General features: G+C 43.5%; 1 protein-coding gene across 1 annotated transcript in view; it reads right to left on the reverse strand.

The window, feature by feature from the left end:
- CA10 (carbonic anhydrase 10) overlaps window positions 1-22,230 on the reverse strand; it is a 292,905-nt gene that overhangs the window by 79,589 nt on the left and 191,086 nt on the right. Inside the window, exon 3 of the mRNA XM_077458900.1 lies at window positions 3,195-3,337. Coding sequence (XP_077315026.1) covers window positions 3,195-3,337 — 143 coding nt within the window. The remainder of the gene's footprint in view (window positions 1-3,194; window positions 3,338-22,230) is intronic.

Below are 22,230 nucleotides of genomic sequence, written 5' to 3' on the forward strand. Positions count from 1 at the left end.
GCGATTTGACATGTCCCGCAATGGAACCGTCCGAAACGGTGCAACGCCGACTTTGCTGCGCCGCATCGATTCCCAAAAGTAGTTTCTGCGCTACTTTTGGCGATTTCAGGTGCGATTTTAATAGACATCTGTGCAGGAAGCCGCACAGACGTCTCTGAAAGCGGCGGAACTGACATGCGGGAATGAAATTGTGCGCGTTCAGCTGAACTCGCACTATTTCAATCCTGCATCAAAGTCAACCAGTGCTCAAAGTATGCTACATTGGAAAAAAAACATAAATGTTACTTATTAATGGGAAACCTGAAACCTGATAATGCATACAATCACCTTGACAAAATTAACTTCAAATCAGTTTCCCCTATCACAGCTGAAGTCTTCCCATCACATCAGAGGTTTCCCCATCATGTCAGAGGCTTTCCCATCACATAAGAGGTTCCCCCATCACATCAGAGGTTTCCCCATAACATCTGAGGTCTTCCCATCACATAAGAGGTTCCCCCATCACATAAGAGGTTCCCCCATCACATAAGAGGTTCCCCCATCACATAAGAGGTTCCCCCATCACATCAGAGGTCTTCCCATCACATCACAGGTTCCCCCATCACATCTGAGGTTCCCCAATCACATCTGAGGTTCCCCCACCACATCAGAAGTTCCCCAATCACATCAGAGGTCCTTGTATCACATCAGAGGTTCCCCATCACATCAAAGGTACCTCCATCACATCAGAGGTATTATCATTACATCAGAGGTCCCCCATAACATCAGAGGTCCCTCCATCACATCAGAGGTCCCTCCATCACATCAGAGGTCCCTCCATCACATCAGAGGTCCCTCCATCACATCAGAGGTCCCTCCATCGCATCAGATGTCCCTTCATCACATCAGAGGTTCCCCCATCACACCAGAGGCCCTCCCATCAGATCAGAGGTTCCTCCATCACATCTGAGGCCCTCCCGTCACATCAGGAGTTCCCCCATCACATCAGAGGTTCCCCCATCACACCAGAGGCCCTCCCATCAGATCAGAGGTTCCTCCATCACATCTGAGGCCCTCCCGTCACATCAGGAGTTCCCCCATCACATCAGAGGCCCTCCCATCGCATTGGAGGTCTCTCCATCACATCAGGGGTTCCCACATCACATCGGAGGTCCTCCCTTTATATCAGAGACCCCCATCATATAGTCAGAGGGCCATTATCACAGAGTTCACCCATCACATCAAAAGTCTTCTGTATACACAGGATGTCCCCTATTCACGTAGAGGCTCCCCTTCACATAGTTAAAGGCCCTCCATCACATAGTCAGAGCCCCCCTCTCCTCCATCAAATAACTAGAGGCCCACCATCACATAGTCCTCCCATCACATCAAAGTCCCCTATATATTTCAGATGCCTCATCACATAGCGTCCTCCCATCATATAGTCAGATGTCCTCTCATCTATCTATGATCCAGGGCAAACTTGGTCTTATGCTCAAGGCACCCTGACACAACCATAAGTGCACCCCAGAGCATTGTGGCATCCTGACTGAGAGAAACATTCATAAACTATAGTGCTACAAGAATAAAATAAGTTTTATTCTCCCCTCCTCATTGGCCTAAGTGTTCTGCCCCCCCCCCCATCTACTGATGTGGCCTTCTTCACTGTGTATGACATTTGACACTTCTAAGAATGTTGGATGACTGTGTCCCCTGCTACAAGCCATGGTTCTGTCCTCTGACCCCTACAATACTACAGAGCCTACGGGAAGGAACCATGTTGCAGGGGGGCCATCTTAGACCCCTTTCACACCACACCGCTCATAACGCATTTTGGCCGCTATCGGGGCACTTTTACCCCCCCCCGCTAGCGGCCGAGAAAGGGTTAAAACCGCTGGCAATATGCCGCAATAGCTGCGTTTTGTCGGCGGTATTACAGCCCTGCCCCATTGATTTCAATGGGGAGCAGCGGTGAAGGAGCGGTAAACACACGGCTCCTTCACCGCTCCAAAGAAGCTGCTGGCAGGACTTTTCCCTGACGTCCTGCTAGCGCACCGCTGTAGTGTGAAAGCCCATGTAGCTTCTTTAGGGCGGATTGCAGGCGCTATTTCTAACGCTATAGTGCCTGCAAAACGCCCTGGTGTGAAAGGGGTGTAACAGTTCCGAAAGTGTTAAGTCACTAAAGCTGGCTGCAGCGCCCTCTGCAGGGAAGGTAGTAGACACTGACACACCTCCCAACTTTTTTAGATGGGGACAAGGGACACCTAATACCAAAAGTACGTAGGCATAAATCAAACACCCTGCCACACCCCCTTTTAGCACTGGGAAACACTTTTTGAAAGATTTAAAAGTGCATTTTACATACAACTATATACTATAGATCAGATGAGGAGGAAAGAGGGACAGAAGGACTTTGTTCCAAATCAGGCACAGTCCCTCGAAATCAGGGACAGTTGGGAGCGATGGACACCGGATGGGGGAGTAGAAGAATGCATTTACATGGGCACATGGGGGCATGTGAGCGGGAATGGGGGTGAGGGGGGGAGGGGCAATGGCTAGAATCAATAGAATAATAGGCTGAAAGAGAAAACAAAAAACAAATAACAGATTCCTCTATCCACACAAACAAGATGAATGAAAAAATACCCACTGCCGGGACATTGTATTCCGACAGCAGGACCCACTGCTGTCAGAATCATCAGATCATCAGATGTAGAAGACTACAGGAGGGGGGCGGAGACCAGACCAGTCAGCCTGCACAGGGAGAGACAGCAGAGCTGTGGGCGGGACCTAGTAGGCCCCACCTACTAGAGGCTGCCTGCTGAAAACTACAGGAGGGGGCGGAGACAAGACCAGTCACTCTGCACAAGAAGAGCTGTGGGAGGGACCTAGCAGGCTCCACCCACTATAGGCTGCATGCTGAAAACGACAGGAGGGGGCGGAGACCAGACCAGTCACTCTGCACAAGAAGAGGGAGCAGCAGTGACCGGTCTTTATTACAGGAAGTCAAAGTTCCACACTGAATTAGTGTACAGATCTGAAAGAAATAGACAAACCAAGATTCAAGAAATAACACACATGACTCTTGTATTTAGGCAATATTTTTTAGCCCAGAGTTCCCCTTTAAGAGATCTATTTGTCCAGAGCTTCTTATTAATATAGTAAACATTTCTGCATCATGAATGAGTTTAATTTGGTGCACATTTAAGGCTTACCTTCCTTCCACCTGTGTTGATACGTAGCGATGTTAGGAAGGGATCGAAAATCATATGGCTGGTTTCTATGTTGACGGGAGACTGCCTCTTTCCAACCGCACATAGATTCCAGGCGGAATTTACCAATCCCCAAAAGGAAGGCACTAGGGGAGACAAAATAATGAAAAACTTTAAGCATTATGGTTATTAAACCTGAACTCTGGCCAAAACTTATTTCTAGTTTTGGACAGGGTGGAGAGGAATTAGAACACTTGTTGAGTTTTTCTTGCTGTCTGTGTCTCCATTAGGGCAGTGGTTCTCGATCGTGTCCATAAGTACCCCCCAACAGGCCATGTTTGCAGGTCTTCCTTTTTTTTGCACAGGTGCTTTAAATCAGAGTCGATGGCTTGGTATTTTGGACAACTATTTTATCTAAGAGAAATTCCCAAAACATGGCCTGTTGGGGGTACTTGAGGACATGGTTGCGAATCACTGCATTAGGGAGATTCAGCCTCCCTTCTTTGTCCTGGTGACTATTATCACCGAGAAGTAAATCCCACATTTTTGGTTTGCCAATGGAATAGGATTGGAGGGGAATCTTCCAATGGAGACACTAGTTCGGAGATTCTCTTACTTCATAGGGATTTCCTGTTTTGGCTATGGGATAAGAATTAGACACAAATGGCAAAATGGAAAACGACAGGGGTTATAACCCTCCGTGGCTCTGTCCAAAATGAAAAAAAAAATCTAAAATTTCTACTTTAAAGTGTATGTGAATATAAAACTCATTTTTTTAAAATAAAAATTAGATAGAGTAAGGTTAAAATTCCAGAAAATCATTAAAATGTAGAGTGTAGCATTATATCAACCTCCATATACAGTATGTTATAATGCATGTATACAGATATTACCATACATAAAGTGCAAACCGGTTAATGATTAAAATTCATATATACATTAATTCATCAAGAAATCAAAGGTACAAAAAGCGAAAAAAAATCCAGAAACCCTTTAATTCCCCAATTGAAGGTGTAAGAATGGAGATTTGGACTTTATATGTGACTCTGAGAAATCACATATGATTAAAATAACAATATCATTTTAGTACATCATCTTAAAGATCATACACATCATGGAAGAGATAGTTAAAAAATAAATAAAAAAAATACACAACAAAATAAAAAATAAAAACTCTAACACCAATATAATAGCATTTGGCTGCTAGGACTGACGCATTTTGAAAAGGACCTGCTCAAGAGGTTTAGGTGCCATTTTGTCAATGATAGACATAAAACGTGATTGCCCGTAGGAAGCAGTGATATTTACACTTTGAAGATGCATAAAAGTTTTGGGCATATGCAATAGATGGTAGATTATAAATAGATGATGATTATTCTAATGTGATGTTTCAAGTAGTGGGACTGGCTGGAAATATGGAGGTCTCTTGCTTATCTGTTTAAATCATATTTAGACATTAGATGTTTTCCTGGGGGAGAAACATATTATTGTATAGAGAGAGTGCCCTGATCATTGTACATACCCCCCAAAAAAAGGCAAGAACCCTGAAGAAGCTGGTCCTTCACAAAACGCGTTGGTTCTAGATGAGTATGATTTTTTTAAGATAACGTAAAGATATTGTTATTTTTAATCTTATGTAAAACATATAAAGTGCCAATTTCCTTCCCTACTGCTTCAATTGGGGAGTGAAAGGGTTTTTGAATTGTTGGTACATGATTAGTAATGGTGTCCACTGGGAAATAAATATTTTTATGCATTGTACACAAACAAAGCACTTCCATAATTACTTAAATAAAAAAGGTTAAACCTCTTCCAGATTTATTTATTTTTTGTTGTGTTCTGTGTACCATTATAAATGTATCAGGAAGTTAGAGGAAGTGAAGGGAATTCTCCTCTTAAACAGATGTCCGTGTTGGTCAAATTCCTCCTTACCTCTTGTTCCGGGACAAATTTAAAATGTTGGATTTCTCCTCATTTTCCATCTTGATGACAAAGGTCACCAAAACAAATATAGAGGGTTAATTTGCTCAATGGGGACACAGGCAGCAGTAAAACCCGAAAGAGGGTCTAACCCATTCCCACTCTATCCATAACTATAAAAAAAAAAGTTTTGCCTGGAGATACACTTTAGGAGTTCTGTTGTCACACTTCCATTTTTATAACATCAGCAATGCAATAAAAATACAAACAATAGTTAGATTAGACCAGTGATGGAGAACCTTGGCCCCCCCCAGATGTTTTGAAACTACATTTCCCATGGTGCTCTGGTACTCTGCAGTGTGGTGGAGCATCATGGGAAATGTAGTTCCAAAAACATCTGGGGTGCCAAGGTTCGCCATCACTGGATTGGATAGTTCACCATAAAACACACCCTTCAAGACTGTGAGATGAGGGTGGACACCATGTAGGCAAAACTCCATGTATGTAAAACACAACAAACATACCAAAAATGATTGGTAAAACCAACTAGCTCTTTAAAAAATAGTTGGACCTTGGCCTGTAGAATAAAGAGAAGAGTTGTACGATCAAGGAGATCTATGCACCATCAAAAACACAGCAGGACCCCTCCATAACATAACCAGCAGTTAGTGAGCTTCAACGTAGTGGATTGATGGTGTTCTCAGGGAGATCTAGTGCATAGGCAATACCTGGGGAATCTCCTTTTAGCAGCCAGTTTGGGGTAATGGTGGTAGTTCCATGACGGTGAGTCAATCAGTGACTGGGAAGGTTTCTCTGTTGCACCTGCTGTGCAGCATGGTGCAGGAACAATAACTCTCACAGGTAAATGCAAGGAAAACTTGTACTAAACAAATGCAGTAACAGCTCACAACAAACCGGGTGGGAATGCCACCCAAGTACACTCACAGGTCCAGTAGAAGGACAGGAGCAAATTTCACCGGAATGACAGCATCTGTTAAAAGGGACAGAATGCAGCCTGGCCATCCAGCACCCAATTGGGAAGACGTTCCTTGTCAGGAACCTTTCCCTTACTGTCCCTAATAGGTGGAGAACCTGTCTCTACCCTGTTCACTTGCAAAATGCGTGCCAAACCTGGAAGCCAACACCTTAACTAGACTCCACCTAACCCAATATGGCTGCTTGAGACACCTGGGGCAACAGCATCCAATAGGATAGCTCCCCCAGTGACCCAGGAACCATAGAGGAACTTTGTTCCTCTCCAACAAAAGCACAGCTGTGGTGAGCACCACCTTCTGTGGAGAAAATAGACTGCACCTGCCTACATGCTGCATGGGCACCTTGTGTAGCATGGCCCCAGGGGTGGTAGCTGACCACCTAGGAAATAAACTTGCAACCACAAGTATAGCAGAGGCCTTTCATGTAAAGTGTACCAAGTATTTTTGTGTAGCCTAGTCTCAGGGGTGGTAGCTAACCACCTAGGAACTAAGCCTGAAACCACAGATTTAGCAGAGGCCTCTCATGTAAAAGTGTAACAAGTACTCTTGTCGAGGCCTAGGACCAAAGAAATGGAATCTGTGGGAATTTGTTTAGTAACCAGTGAAGCAAAGTTGGAGCTTCAGCCAACCGCCCATGCAGTTGTTTTGTAGGTCCCCTTTCCTGGGAACTGGCCTAACAACCCTGACACCAGGGGGGCCCTTCTACAAGACAGTTTATTTCCGAGTTGTATCAATTTTCTATTACCTTTTTTTCATTTTGGATAGCGTATGGGAGGGTTATAACCCCTGTTGGTTGGAGAAACTTGTCTACACGGTCCCACAGACAAAACACGAAGCATTAGGAAATCACTACAAAGTTATTGAATTCCCTGTTGTCACCAGAACTGGTGTGCCCATTTTCCCTCTGTTACTGATCTGGGCATGGTTATTGTTCTTGAATGACCTGGAGGATGGGGATGGGGTAAACAGTTCAATCTCTGTATTTGCAGACGATCCTAAGCTAAGCAGGGCAATAACTTCTCCACAGGCTGTGGAAACCTTGTAAAAAGATCTGAAAAAGATTAATGGGGTGGGCAACTACATGGCAAATGAGGTTTAATGTAGAAAAATGTAAAATAATGCATTTGGGTGGCAAAAATATGAATGCAATCTATACACTGGGGGGAGAACCTCTGGGGACAATCTAGGAGTGAGAAGGACCTGGGGGTCCTAGTAGATGATAAGCTCAGCAATGGCATGCAATGCCAAGCTGCTGCTAACAAAGCAAACAGAATATTGGCATTAAAAAGGGGATCAACTCCAGAAATAAAGCGATAATTCTCCCGCTCTACAAGACTCTGGTCCGGCCGCACCTGGAGTATGCTGTCCAGTTCTGGGCACCAGTCCTCAGGAAGGATGTAAAATGGAGCAAGTACAAAGAAAGGCAACAAAGCTAATAAAGGGTCTGGAGGACATTAGTTATGAGGAAATGTTGTGAGCACTGGACTTATTCTCTCTGGAGAAGAGACGCTTGAGAGGGGATATGAATTCAATTTTAAATACCGTACTGGTGACCCCACAATAGTGATAAAACCTTTTCACGGAAGGGAGTTTAACAAGACAGGTGAACACTCATTAAAATTAGAAGAAAGATTTAACCTTAAACTACGTGGAGGATTCTTTACTGTAAGAGTGGCAAGGATGTGGAATTCCCTTCCACAGTCGGAGGTCTCAGTGGGGAGCATCGATAGTTTTAAGAAACTATTAGATAAGCACCTGAACGACCACAACATACAGGGATATACAATGTAATACTGACATATATTCACACACATTGTTGGACTTGATGGACTTGTATCTTTTTTTCAACCTCACCTACTATGTAACATGACAGATAGAGAGGGTTAATCTCCCTAATGCCGCGTACACACGACCCGGAATTTCCGGCAGAATAGGTCAGACGGAATCATTCTGTCGGATATTCTTTTTTTTTTTATTCCGATGGACCTAGAAATAGAACGTTTCAAATCTGTGCGAAGGACTCAATACCTATCGGGAAAACCATTCGCCTGTATGCTGGTCCCACGGACCAAATACGACGCAAGGGCAGCTATTGGCTACTGGCTATGGAACTTCCTTTTCTAGTCCCATCGTACGTCGTCACGTTCACAACGAACGGACTTTCGGCAAGTCCCTTTGTTCGGAGGTCAGTCGTAACTCCATCAAAAGTCCGTCGGGAAGACCGTTGGACCTTTTCTGCCGGAAAGTCCGGTTGTGTGTACGCATCATAATGGGGCGACAGACAACAATAAAAACTCACAGGTGTGCCACTCCCCCTCCAATCCAAAACCAAAAAAATAATATATAGTTTTCAGTTGTACTTTAAGCTCTGATGAAGGGTGAATGTTGTAGCTCTTGAAACGCGTTGACTTGTTGCCTTGACCACCTGTGATGACGCAAATGGCTTGGTGCTCTTGTTCTCCCTATACATTCCAGTTTCATTGATGGCGTGATTAAAGTGCAGTCAGCTATAGCATAACAGGATCTCCACCATCCCACAGCCACCTTTAGCTAATAGGAAGGTAGGATAGGACTCCCGAGGTGCGCGACATACACCACTTTCCCTGCAGATCATAGATTCATTCATTTGGCGGCTTATAGCGGAAGGACCCCTTTCTGACTTTGAGAAGTGAGCGCTGCTGTCATCTGCTTGTGTTTACAATACTGCCGAATAAAATATGACTGTTACCTCACCTCTATTCCTCATGTAATCAGGCACTCCGAGGCATTTTTCACCTTTCCCTGGCAGCTGCTCATTTCAGTTCTCACTTTTTCCTCATTGACATTCACTCTTAGAATGATCCGTCTTCGCAAAACAATTGACGACACATTAATTTAGGAATTTTCAACTCTCTTGCTCATTCTAATAGTTTCAATTTCGAATACCTTGATTGAGCTTTTATTGAAGTTGGAGCCACAGACTGGAAAACTCAAACTTCTAAAATCACATTTATTTAAATGTGTTTAAGGTGTCAGCAGTGAAGGACTTGGTTTGCATGCTAGGCCGCCATACGTTTTCACTCCTTCATTTATTAGCCTTGAGAATATTAAAAATCTAGCAGTTCCATTAAGGCTCAGGCACATAGGTGTAATTAAAAGAGAAGTGTGGCCAAAGCTTTTTTTGGTCCTATTTCTCATGTGGGTTCTGATTCTGGGTAAAGGAGACCACAACAAAGTGTTCTCCTGTCACCCAGAATTAGCCATCAGTGGGCTTTAGTCACAGAGATGCCCCAGAGTCTGGAAGGGTCCGGACAATAATGTTTGGATCCACCCAGTTGCCTGATCAGCAGCTGGCTCAGCCTCTCATCTCAGGCCCAGACTCAACCTTTCAGTAGGCTGTGAGAGCATGAGCCAGCCACCTCTCCTGCCCGGTGCTCCAGTGAGCGCTAGAGGGGAAGAGCAGAGAGCGGTGGCTAACAGTCAATGCTTTCTGCTCAGAGCAGACCAAGAATCTGAGCAATTAGCGGTGATGAGATAGCTCAGTTCTCAGGCTTAGAGCCAGTGGAGGACACACAGAGTATGTTTATTTTTTTATATCCCATACTTTTTATACCCCCAACTTAAAGAGGAAGTAAACCCTGATGGGTTTACTTCCTCTTTGATTCCCTGCAAAGGTAAAGCATAATGGACTACTATGCATCGCATTGTAGACCATTATGTGTCACTTACCTGACACAGGAGCCAGCGAAGTCACCGCTGTCCCCTGTAGTTCCAAGCGTCGATCTTCTTGGTGGGTCTCGCTGCTCCGGCGCTGTGATTCGCCGAAGCAGCGATGACGTCACTCCCGCGCAATGCGCTCGGGAGCCGGAACTCGCGGCATATCGCCGCGATCTGCAGCTTACCCAGTGCGCCTGTGCGCCGCTGTCTACGGTGCATGCGCCGTAGACAGGGTGGCTGTCTGAGGGTAAATATCTCCTAAACCGTATAGGTTTAGGAGATATTTCTTGGCCTACAGGTAAGCCTTAATCTAGGCTTACCTGTAGTTCAAAGTGGTTTGTAAGGGTTTACAACCACTTTAAATACTCATATAAACACTGAACATTGCTGGCAGAAAGATCAGCACAAAACCAGAAAATTGTATAATATACTTACCCTAATTTTCCTTCTTGGTGGCTACTCATGACAGCATACTAGAGATAGAGCTCCATCACTATCCCTATCCACGGGACCGGTTAACATCTATAAAATCTTTAAAAAAGGGAAAGACCCCAAAGCATTCTTTATAAATACAGCAATACTGAGGGTGGGTCCACACCAAAGTACAATTCTAATGAGTACAGCAATTGATAACATTTCCTGGTTTCCTGACGCCTACCCATGGCATCATACCTGTGATAGAGCTCCGTCTCTATCCTTGCTTACAAGACCAGTTAAAGTCTATAACATCTTTTCTTTATGACTAGAGCAAGACTGATGGTGGGTCCATATGCTGCTATGGATAGGCACCAGCAAAGTAAATTATGGTAAGTATTTGATACAATTTTCTGCTTTCTTGGTGCCTCCATGGCCCAATACTAGTGATAGAGCTCCATACCTATCTACCTACAGAACCAGTTAAAATCTATAAAATCTTTAAAAGAGTAAAAGAAAGACCCCAAACCACTTTTTGTGACTAGAGCAAGACTGAGGGTGGGTCCATAGGCTGCTATGGATAGGCACCAGCAAAGTAAAATTACGGTAAGTATTTGATACAATTTTCTGGTTTCCTGGTGCCTCCATGGCCCAATACTAGTGATAGAGCTCCATACCTATCTATCTACAGTACCAGTTAAAATCTATAAAATCTATAAAAGAGTAAAAGAAAGACCCCAAAGCACTCTTTGACTAGTGCAAGACCGAGGGTGGGTCCATATGCTGCTATGGATAGGCATAAACAAAGTAAAATTACGGTATGTAGTTGATACACTTTTCTGGTTTCCTGGTGCCTCCATGGCATCGTACTAGTGAGATCCACTCCTTTCCCCGCTTACAGGACCATTTAAAATCTATTGGGGGGTCAGAGAAAGACCCCAAAGCATACTTGTTCAGCATCACCCTCCCTATCAGTTAGTTATTTATAACTAGTATGCTGTCATGGGTAGGCACCAAGAAAGGAAAATTATGGTAAATATTTGATACAATTTTCCAGTCTCCTGGTGCTTACATGGCACCATACTAGCTGTGGGTGTTTTGTGCACTTTCTCTTACTCCTTTATAGATTTTTAACTGTCCCTGTAGGCGGGGATAGGAACAGAGAGAGCATCACTAGTATGCTGCCATATAGCCACCAGGAAACCAGAAAATTGTATCAAATACTTACCATAATTTTTCTTTCCTGGTGTTTATACATGGCAACATATGGACCCACCCTCAGTCTTACTCTAGTATCAAAGAATGTTTTGGGGTTTCTCTTATGCCGCGTACACACGAGCAGATTTTCCATTGGAAAAATCTTGGATGGTTTATCCGATGGAATTCTGCTCAAGCTTGGCTTGCATACACACGATCACACAAAAGTTCTCTGAACTTTCGACCGTCAAGAACGCGGTGACGTACAACACTACGACGAGCAGAGAAAATGAAGTTCAATGCTTCCAAGCAGGCTTCGAATTGTTTCCGAGCATGCGTAGGAATTTTGCGCGTCAGAATTGGTACACACGAACGGAATTTCCGATCTAAACTTTTTCCGACCAAAAAATTGAGAACCTGCTCTCAATCTTTTGCTGGCTGGAATTCCGCCAGCAAAAGTCCGATGGAGCATACACACGGTCACATTTTCTGACCAAAAGCTCTCATCTGACTTTTGCTGGCAGAATTTCCGATCGTGTGTACGTGGCAATACTCTTTTATAGCATTTATCTGGTTCTGTAAGTGGGGATAGATGCAGGTACTCTGACATGTAGATACTGGGGAAAAAAATGTACTGCGTGTAAAGTACTGACATATATGCACGTTTTTGAGGGTGTGTGAATTTATTCTATTGGCTAGAATACACATCCACATACGCATTTATCCACATACGCATTTTTTTTTCAGCGGGAACATGGGGGAAGGCAGTTCTGGCACCTCCGGCACTGAATTTATGTAATGGCAAGGGGTGCTGGGGTGTGCTGGAGCAGTGGTCATCAACCCTGTCCTCAGGGCCCACTAACAGGCCAGATTTTATGTATTACCTTGGGGAGATACAGGCTAGATTACTACAATCACTGAGCAGCAAATTATATCACCTGTCATGCATTTCAGTTATCCTGCAAACCTGGCCTGTTAGTGGGCCCTGAGGACAGGGTTGATGACCACTATGCTGGAGGGTCCATTGATGCTAGCTGCTGGGGGATCTATTGTTACTTGGGGGGAATTTGTTGTTGAGGGAAGGGTCTATTATTGCTGGGGGGTCTTATGTTGCTTTCAGGGTCAATCACTGGGAGGGATGTAATGACGACTATGGTACCAGGGATGGATTTATTGTTGCTGGGGAGTACTTTGTTAAAGACAGGGGGAGGGGGGTCTATTTTTGCTGAGGGGATTAATTGCTGCTGAGGGGATCTATTGTTGTTGGGGGAGAAACTATTGTTGCTGGGGGGGTATTCTGTTGCAGGGCTTTTATTGCTGCTGGGGGTCTATTGTTGATAAGGGGATCTAGATCTATTGTTGCTGAGGGGCATAGTGTTGCTGGCTATTGGAAGGTCTAGTATTGCTGGCTGTTGGAAGGTCTTTTGTTGCTAATGGGGGTCCTATTGTTAAATGTGTGTAAATTTGCTGCTTTGAACCACTCAAAACCAAATATAATGAAATACACACAGCTGCTAACACTGAAACAAAGTCCAGCATGAATAATAAATACAAAAGTGTATTAATAGAAGATTATGGATGGGTACTTCTTACTAGACAAGATGGACCCATGGTGCAGGTCATAAAAAAATAGAAGATTTTGTTTTCTACCCAGTTGAAGGCCTCTAGGTTGAAACGCGTAGGGATTGCTATACAGGCTTCCTACATTGCTTTTATTACTTTTTCTAGTGATCACTTTTTATGCTATCATCTGTCATTTGATGCCCTGTAAATCATTTTTATAAGATTAAAAATCTTCTATTTTTTTATGACCTGCACCATATGGAGCCCCTTTTTTTTCTCTTTTTCCTTTTCTCGTGGTTTCAATGTGACAACGTTCCATTGTGTCACTGGTCTGTTATATTGACCTCCCATTGAGGTCCAACCCCCATCTTCTTGGAAGATCTGCCTGAGTTCCAGATATTCAGTGGGTATACCTGGATCCAGATTGGCTGATTGACACGACGCTTGCTCTTGGAGTGATCCTTCCATAGGCCTTGTCTACCTCTCAGTTGGTGGAACTGATGAGCACCTGGCTTTTCGGCTAAAACACACGCCTGATTGACCCAACTGTCGTATGACAGGCGGGTCCACCTTGTCTGGTAAGAAGTACCCATCCATAATCTTCTATTAGATGAATGTTCATCCATTACGTTTTGTGTGATACGGCCATCTCTGTGTCCACGTCATTCCACCATTTGTCACAGAGGATTTCATCATAGCCATTTGAGTGGACGTTACTTTTATGAGTATATTTTGGGTCCTATTGTTCCTGTGGTGGATCTGTTGTTCCTGTTGGGTATTGTTGCTGAGCGCAGGGCCGTCTTTAAGGCAGGGCAAAAGGGGCAGCTGCCCTGGGCCCTGTCATTGTTGTGGGGCCCAAAGCAGCTGCCTCATACTTCCCAACTATCCCAGTTTAAATTCCCTCGTCCCTTGAAGTTTTAGTCCTGTGCTGTGTCCCAAAATCTGAGTGTGAAGTGCTGGTACTAATACTGGCCAGCTCTGCCTTATTGTTGTGTACAGATGACTCACCTGCAGACCCTGTGTTTACATGTAAATAACAGACATTCATATGTAAATAGCGGCAGCATTCATAATTAAATAGCTGCGGCCCTCGGCATTGATATGTAAATAAAGGCAGCATTCATATGAATATCATACCCCCCCTGCAGTGAGGAGATGATGTGCTGTAACCTCTAGCAACCTATAAATGAGCAGTCTTACTGTACAGTAATCTCTAGCAACCAATTAACAAGCATAAATAATTTGCTGTAACCTTTAGCAACTAATCAGTGAGCCAAAATGTGTGCTGTAACCTCTATCAACCAGTCAGTAAGCAGTAATGATATGCTGCAACCGCTGGCAACCAATCGCAATTGCTGCCTGATCTGATATAGTAAACTGATTTTGAGTCTAGCTGCTATTTATTGTATGTTTAGAGCAGGTGGAGAGTAGAATTGAATGGGGGGGCCAAGAAAATTTTTGCCCAGGGTCCTAACAATATTAAAGATGGCCCTGGCTGAGCGGATTATTGTTCCTGATCGGGTTATTGTTGCTGATCGGGTTATTGTTGCTGAGCGGATTATTGTTCCTGATCGGGTTATTGTTGCTGATCGGGTTATTGTTGCTGAGCGGATTATTGTTGCTGATCGGGTTATTGTTGCTGAGCGGATTATTGTTCCTGATCGGGTTATTGTTCCTGATCGGGTTATTGTTGCTGATTGGGTTATTGTTGCTGAGCGGATTATTGTTTCTATCGAGTTATTGTTGCTGAGCGGGTTATTGTTCCTGATCGGATTATTGTTCCTGATCAGGTTATTGTTGCTGAGTGGATTATTGTTCCTGATCGGGTTATTGTTGCTGAGCGGATTATTGTTCCTGATCGGGTTATTGTTGCTGATCGGGTTATTGTTGCTGATCGGGTTATTGTTGCTGAGCTGATTATTGTTGCTGAGCTGATTATTGTTGCTGATCGGGTTATTGTTGCTGATCGGGTTATTGTTGCTGAGCGGATTATTGTTCCTGATCGGGTTATTGTTCCTGATTGGGTTATTGTTGCTGATTGGGTTATTGTTGCTGAGCGGATTATTGTTCCTATCGAGTTATTGTTGCTGAGCGGGTTATTGTTCCTGATCGGATTATTGTTCCTGATCAGGTTATTGTTGCTGAGCGGATTATTGTTCCTGATCGGATTATTGTTCCTGATCGGGTTATTGTTGCTGAGCGGATTATTGTTCCTGATCGGGTTATTGTTGCTGATCGGGTTATTGTTGCTGAGCTGATTATTGTTGCTGATCGGGTTATTGTTGCTGATCGGGTTATTGTTCCTGATCGGGTTATTGTTCCTGATCGGGTTATTGTTCCTGATCGGGTTATTGTTGCTGAGCGGATTATTGTTCCTATCGAGTTATTGTTGCTGAGCGGGTTATTGTTCCTGATCGGATTATTGTTCCTGATCAGGTTATTGTTGCTGAGTGGATTATTGTTCCTGATCGGATTATTGTTCCTATCGAGTTATTGTTGCTGAGCGGATTTTTGTTCCTGATCGGGTTATTGTTCCTGATCGGGTTATTGTTGCTGAGCGGGTTATTGTTCCTGATCGGATTATTGTTCCTATCGAGTTATTGTTGCTGAGCGGGTTATTGTTCCTGATCGGATTATTGTTCCTGATCAGGTTATTGTTCCTGATCGGATTATTGTTCCTGATCGGATTATTGTTCCTGATCGGGTTATTGTTGCTGAGCGGATTATTGTTCCTGATTGGGTTATTGTTGCTGATCGGGTTATTGTTGCTGAGCGGGTTATTGTTCCTGATCGGATTATTGTTCCTGATCGGGTTATTGTTGCTGAGTGGATTATTGTTCCCGATCGGGTTATTGTTGCTGGGTGGGCAAATGTTTTTGGGGAGGAACTTGTGTTGCTGAGGGATATTTTGTTGCAGGGGGTGTATTGTTGCTAAAGCTGCAAAAAAGGCTGATGTCAAGTCAGAGTCACTTACACGGCTTTTATTAAAAATAGCAGTCGGCTATTCAGCTTTAGCACAATAAAACCTACCCATGTCACATCCTCATGTGTTCCGCATCTGCGGAGGTCGGTAGTCTCTGGACGGCCATTAAACCCTCTGCTCTATGAGAAGAATGCTATCACTTATTTATAAAATGTGGAGATGTGCATCAGGCAGTAGAAGACTGAAGCCTCTGTAAGAGGCGAGATTGGAAGTGGACAATGCAGAACTCCTCCATCTTTTCAGTTTACTCCGAACAGTGATAAGAAGAATAATACCGGAGTGCAGATAAAAATAGAGCACAGTAATGCAAGTGAGCAGCAACATCCATATGGAGTGTATAAACAGTACATAGAACAACTTCATATCATTTTCTAGGCTACACGATTGTTAAATCTTATCATTCAAGCATGCAGACAGACAAGTACAGAGCCGTGAAAAAACATTCATATCCCTTGAAATTTTATGTGATAGACCAACACAAAGTGGCTCATAATTGTGAAGTGGAAGGAAAATGATAAATGTTTTTCAATTTTTTTTACAAATAAATATGTGAAAAGTGTGGGGTACATTTGTATGGCGCCCCCCGGAGTCAATACTTTGTAGAACCGCCTTTCACTGCAATTACAGCTGCAAGTCTTTTTGGGGATGTCTCTACCAGCTTTGCACATCTAGAAGGTGACATTTCTGCCCATTCTTCTTTGCAAAATATCTCAAGCTCTGTCAGATTGGACGGAGAGCATCTGTGAACAGCAATTTATAAGTCTTGCCACTGATTCTCAATTGGATTTAGGTCTGGACTGTGACTGGGCCATTCTAACACATGAATGTGCTTTGATGTAAACCATTCCATTGTAGCTCTGGCTGTATGTTTAGGGTTGTTGTCCTGCTGGAAGGAGAACCATGGATATGCGAGTTTAGGGTGGAGGAACTTGACTGGCCTGCACATCAACCCGATTGAACACCTTTTAGATGAATTACAGTAGAGACTGTGAGCCAGGCCTTCTCATCCACATCAGTGCATGACCTCACAAATACACTTCTGGAAGAATGGTCAAACATTCCCGTAGACACACTCCTAAACCTTGTGGACAGCCTTCCCAGAAGAGTTGAAGCTGTTATAGCTGTAAAGGGTGGACCAACTCAATATTGAACCCTACGGACTAAGACTGGGATGCTATTAAATTCATGTGTGTGTAAAGGCAGGTGTCCCAATACTTTTGGTAATATAGTGTAGATAGATAAATTTATAGATAAGTAAAATAACAGATCGATAGGAAGATACTGTAGTTAGAACATAGATCGACAGATTATTAGATCAATAGATAGCTAGGAAGAGAGACATCGATGGGCTGTCAAACCGCCACCGTGAAAGGATAAGTACAGACGGTGGGTGGGGGGAACACATGGTAGCATTTGATGGGGCACAGTGGGAGCATTTGATAGGGGCACAGTGAGGCTGCATTTGATGGGCACAGTGAGGCTGCATTTGATGGGCACAGTGAGGCTGCATTTGATGGGCACAGTGAGGCTGCATTTGATGGGGCACAGTGAGGCTGCATTTGATGGAAACAGTGAGGCTGCATTTGATGGGAACAGTGAGGCTGCATTTGATGAGGCACGGTGAGGCTGCATTTGATGGGCACAGTGGCTGCATATAATGCTGCATAATATGGGCACAGTAGCTGTATTTGATCGGGCACAGTGCTGTGGGCACAGTGCTGTGGGCACAGTGCTGTGGCCACTGTAAAAGGATAAGTACAGACGGCGGGCGGGGGGAACACATGGCAGCATTTGATATGGCACAGTGGCTGCATTTGATGGGGCACAGTGGGAGCATTTGATAGGGGCACAGTGAGGCTGCATTTGATGGGGCACAGTGAAGCTGCATTTGATGGTGCACAGTGAAGCTGCATTTGATGGGGCACAGTGAGGCTGCATTTGATGGGGCACAGTGAAGCTGCATTTGATGGGGCACAGTGAAGCTGCATTTGATGGACACAGTGAAGCTGCATTTGATGGACACAGTGAGGCTGCATTTGATGGGGCACAGTGAGGCTGCATTTGATGGGGCACAGTGAGACTGCATTTGATGGGAACAGTGAGGCTGCATTTGATGGGGCACAGTGAGGCTGCATTTGATGGGCACAGTGGCTGCATATAATGCTGCATAATATGGGCACAGTAGATGTATTTGATCAGGCACAGGGGCAGCATTTGATAGCACAGGGGGAGCATTTGATTTGGCACAGTGGCTGCATTTGATGGGCCCAGTGGCTGCATTTGATGGGCACAATGGCTGCATTTGATGGGCACAGTGGGAGCATTTGATATGGCACAGTGGCTGTGTTTGATGGGCACAGTGATGGCAATTGATGGGCACAGTGGCTGCATTTGATGGCACAGTGGTGGCAATTGATGGGCACAGGGGCTGGGTTTAATGGCAGGGTGGCGGCAATTGATGGGCACAGTGGCTGCGTTTGATCGGCACAGTGGCGGCAATTGATGGGCGTGGTGGCTGTGTGTGATGGTACACTGAGGCTACAAATGATGTTGTTTTTTTCAGAATTTTTCAATTTGTTTGCGCCCTTCTCCCCCCCCCCCCCAAAAAAAAATGTTTTTGAGCACCACCTGCCAATGGGAGGTGGTGTGTCTGGGAACACCTCTCCAGTATCTTAAGCCCAGCTTTCCACATTACAGGGGGAACAGTGTAGTACCCTAATGCCTGGATAAGAAACTAGATAACAAAGCCAGTAACTTGTGCTCCATGTTTTCAGTTCCTAGTTTAACTCTCAGTAAAGTGTACCTTTCATAATGTAACACTTCTACCCACACTGTGCTGCACATTTACCGAACATTTGTAACGCCTGGCTTTGTGTTGTATTCAACACTCTTTCCGAAGCTTTGTGAGTGGATGTGGATGGTTGTGACGGTAGGTGTGCGTGATTCGGGAAGTACATCGTTCACTCGGTCATACAACCATTGTCATAACCTTTCCCATCGCCTCTCATTATGGTTATTACATTGACGCTGTATGGGAAGAAGTGTAGCAGTGTACCCTTTTCTCTTAATGACGATGATCATCTGTCTTATAACAGAGTGATCACAGCTGACAAGCAGGTCGACCTACCCAATGAATCTTGGCAGTTGCTCTGTATCTCCGCGTTAATTCCACTTCAAACCACCTCCCTTCAGCAGCTGGCGAGCCAAGTTCTCAATATCAGTTCACCTTCAAAGTGCGCTAAAATAGTGGAGCTGGGGTTTTTGGTACTGTCATAAAGCTTACTGTATGTCCCCTTCCCTTACTGTCTCCACCTGCAGTGTATGCTGTACGATAATCATATAGAAACTCAATGCCAATTTTTTTTTTTTTTTAGATATCCCACCTGTATCTGGGGGGGTCCCCCACTGGGGAAATCACAGATGGCAAGAAAAAAAAGGTTTATAGCCCTCCCTTACCCTATCCAAAGTGGAAAAAGTTTTGTCTTCAGTTCTTCTTCAATGGCATTGATCTCTAGCAGTCTCATGTAACGTGTCCCTAGTCTCCGATTGTCTCCTACAGCATCTCCGGTCTCCAACCACAGCTGTAGAACAGTCTCTCACCATTTTCTCTTGTCCCTTCCTCTTCAGACTATATGCTCTTTTGCATTACATATAATGAATATTATGTGTGGCCCTCGGGCATCAGAGGCCACATATACAAGGACATCTCAAAAAATTTGAATATCATCAAAAAATTTATTTATTTCAGTAATTCAATTCAAAAAGTATATATATACATACACATCTATCTATCTATCTCTATATATATATATATACACACATCTATCTATCTATCTATCTATCTATCTATCTATCTATCTATCTATCTATCTATCTATCTATCTATCTATCTAATCTAATCTATGAAATATTCGAATGAATGAAAAACCCATTTAACAAATTTTTCTGAAATTTTGTAAATTAGAATATTCAATAATTTAGAAAATTTGTAAATTAGAATATTCAATAATTTAGAAAATTTGTAAATTAGAATATTCAATAATTTAGAAAATTTGTAAATAATAACTTAACTATTAAATTATAGGCATTGGAATTTCCTTTCAAATTTGTCTGTTAGTGAACATAACGAATACAAACTTATCTGAAGTTACGAATGCCGTATCTAAACGAATAGAACAAAACAAATTAATAATAAAAAAAATAACAGTAATAATAAAAAACAGTTTTATTATTATTATTATTTCGTATTAGTTTCTTCTGTTCCATTTGTTTAGCTGCAGCATTTGTTATTTCGGATAATTTGTAACTTTGGATAAATTCGTATTTGTTACGTTCACTTAACAGGCACATTTGAAAGGACATTCCAATACCTATAATTTAATAGTTAGTTATTCTTTAGAATTTTTGTATTTTCTTTCTTATTTTTGGGTTTTATCAATTTCCAAATTTTCGAATTACGATCATAACGAATGACCCAAATCGAAAAAAAAAAAAAAAAACGAATGAAACGAAAACAAAAACAAACACATTTTTCGGCAGTGCACATGTCTAGTAATTAGAGCCAGAGGCTCTAATAGGCTTCAAAAAAGGGTGGGCTATTGTCACATTGATTCTCCTCCTGGCCAATTAGGAAGCGGATCATGAGACCCGTCACCCGATTGGTCAAAAGGAGAGGTGATCCAATTGGCCGCCTAGGAGGAGGAGGGAGGAGACGTGCGGAGCACGGAGGAGAGGAGGAGATGCACGGCGTGATGCAGGGGAGGAGGAGATACAGGGGAAGCAGCCAGCCTGCCACTTGGAGCCGACGCTCCAGCTGGCGGGCTGGAAGTAGGTGGGGTTGATTCACTAAAGGCAAATAGCCTGTTCCTTTTACAAGGAACTGTTCCCTTAGCTTAGTAAAGCTCTGATGACTTCCATCATCCAAACATGAGCAAGCAAAAATACAGTTTTTTTATTTTCCTTACCCGTGATTGGGTAATCTTTTTAATGTGAATTTTCACATCCACTGTAAAGGAAATTTGTATGTTCTGTATATAATTGTATTTCAATTTATATGCATGTTCACACGGCGGCACTAATAATGTTAGTTTTGCATTCTTTAGAGTCCTGATTAGAATTAGCCTGCTTATGTTACGCCCCCCTAAAAGTACAATTGTATTATTACTGTGATACCTACGTAATCATGTGTATAAAAACCTTCAATTACGTCATAATAAATCAGAACAGTTATTTGGAAAGATACTGAGTGTATCTTTTGTGTCCGTTCCCTACTGCATAATTTGGAACCACTAATCAATGTGAGGATAGGAGTTGCCTAATGCCTATCTATAAAAATGCCATGTCACCACTAAGCTTGGGGGAAAGTTGACCTTTAGTAAATCAACCCCATTGCATGAGGGCATCGGTGCTACTTAGCCAAGCTAAGCTTACACTTGTGTTGCCCTCCGCAGTGGATCACTCTTCAGGGAATGTTTGACAGGCAGTTAGGAGGTGTTATGTCACCTCTTCATCCCCTGTTTGAACCCTATCACAGCACGATTGTGGCATGGCTCTATTTAGTTGAATGAGTTGAATTCAGTGGGTGGTAAAGTCAGCTGAGCACAACTGTTGGGGTGAATTTTACAATGCAAAGCATCACAGCTGCAGTATATGTGCACCCCCATTTTCTGCCTTTGCAACCTAAGTGGAAGTAGTTGGGGGCTCAACTGTGTGTTTTACCCCCACTAGCAAGTGTAAATGAGGTCTTATGCTGTGTACACACGGACTTTGCAACGGACTAGGTCCGACGGTCTTCCCGACTGACTTTCGGCGGAGTTCCAACAGATTTTCCGAATGAACGGACTTGGACACACACAATCACACCAAAGTCTGACAGATTCAAACGTGATGACGTACGACCAGACTAGAATAAGGCAGTTCATAGCCAGTAGCCAATAGCTGCTCTAGCTTCGGTTTTTGTCCATTGGACTAGCATACACACAAGCGGATTTCTCAATAGGAACTGGGTCCGGCGGAGTTCCGGCAAAAACATTTGAAACATGTTCTATTTCTAAAGTCCGTCAGATTTTTGGACAGCAAATGTCTGATGGAGCCCACACACGATCGAATTGTCTGACGGATTCGTTCCGTCGGACCTTTGCTGTCGAAAAGTCTGCTCGCGCGTACCCGGCATTAGGCTTTGTTTACACTTGCAGGTGGGGGTAGGGTGGTTAAAAAGGAGGTGGTTGAGCAGCCCATTTACCGCTGGCTTTTAAGGGTTAAAGCTGGCAGT

The sequence above is a fragment of the Lithobates pipiens genome, unplaced genomic scaffold (assembly GCF_037356315.1).
Source record: "Lithobates pipiens isolate NorthernLeopardFrog02 unplaced genomic scaffold, aLitPip1_a1.2 Scaffold_28, whole genome shotgun sequence".
In the NCBI taxonomy this organism is placed as follows: Eukaryota; Metazoa; Chordata; class Amphibia; order Anura; family Ranidae; genus Lithobates; species Lithobates pipiens.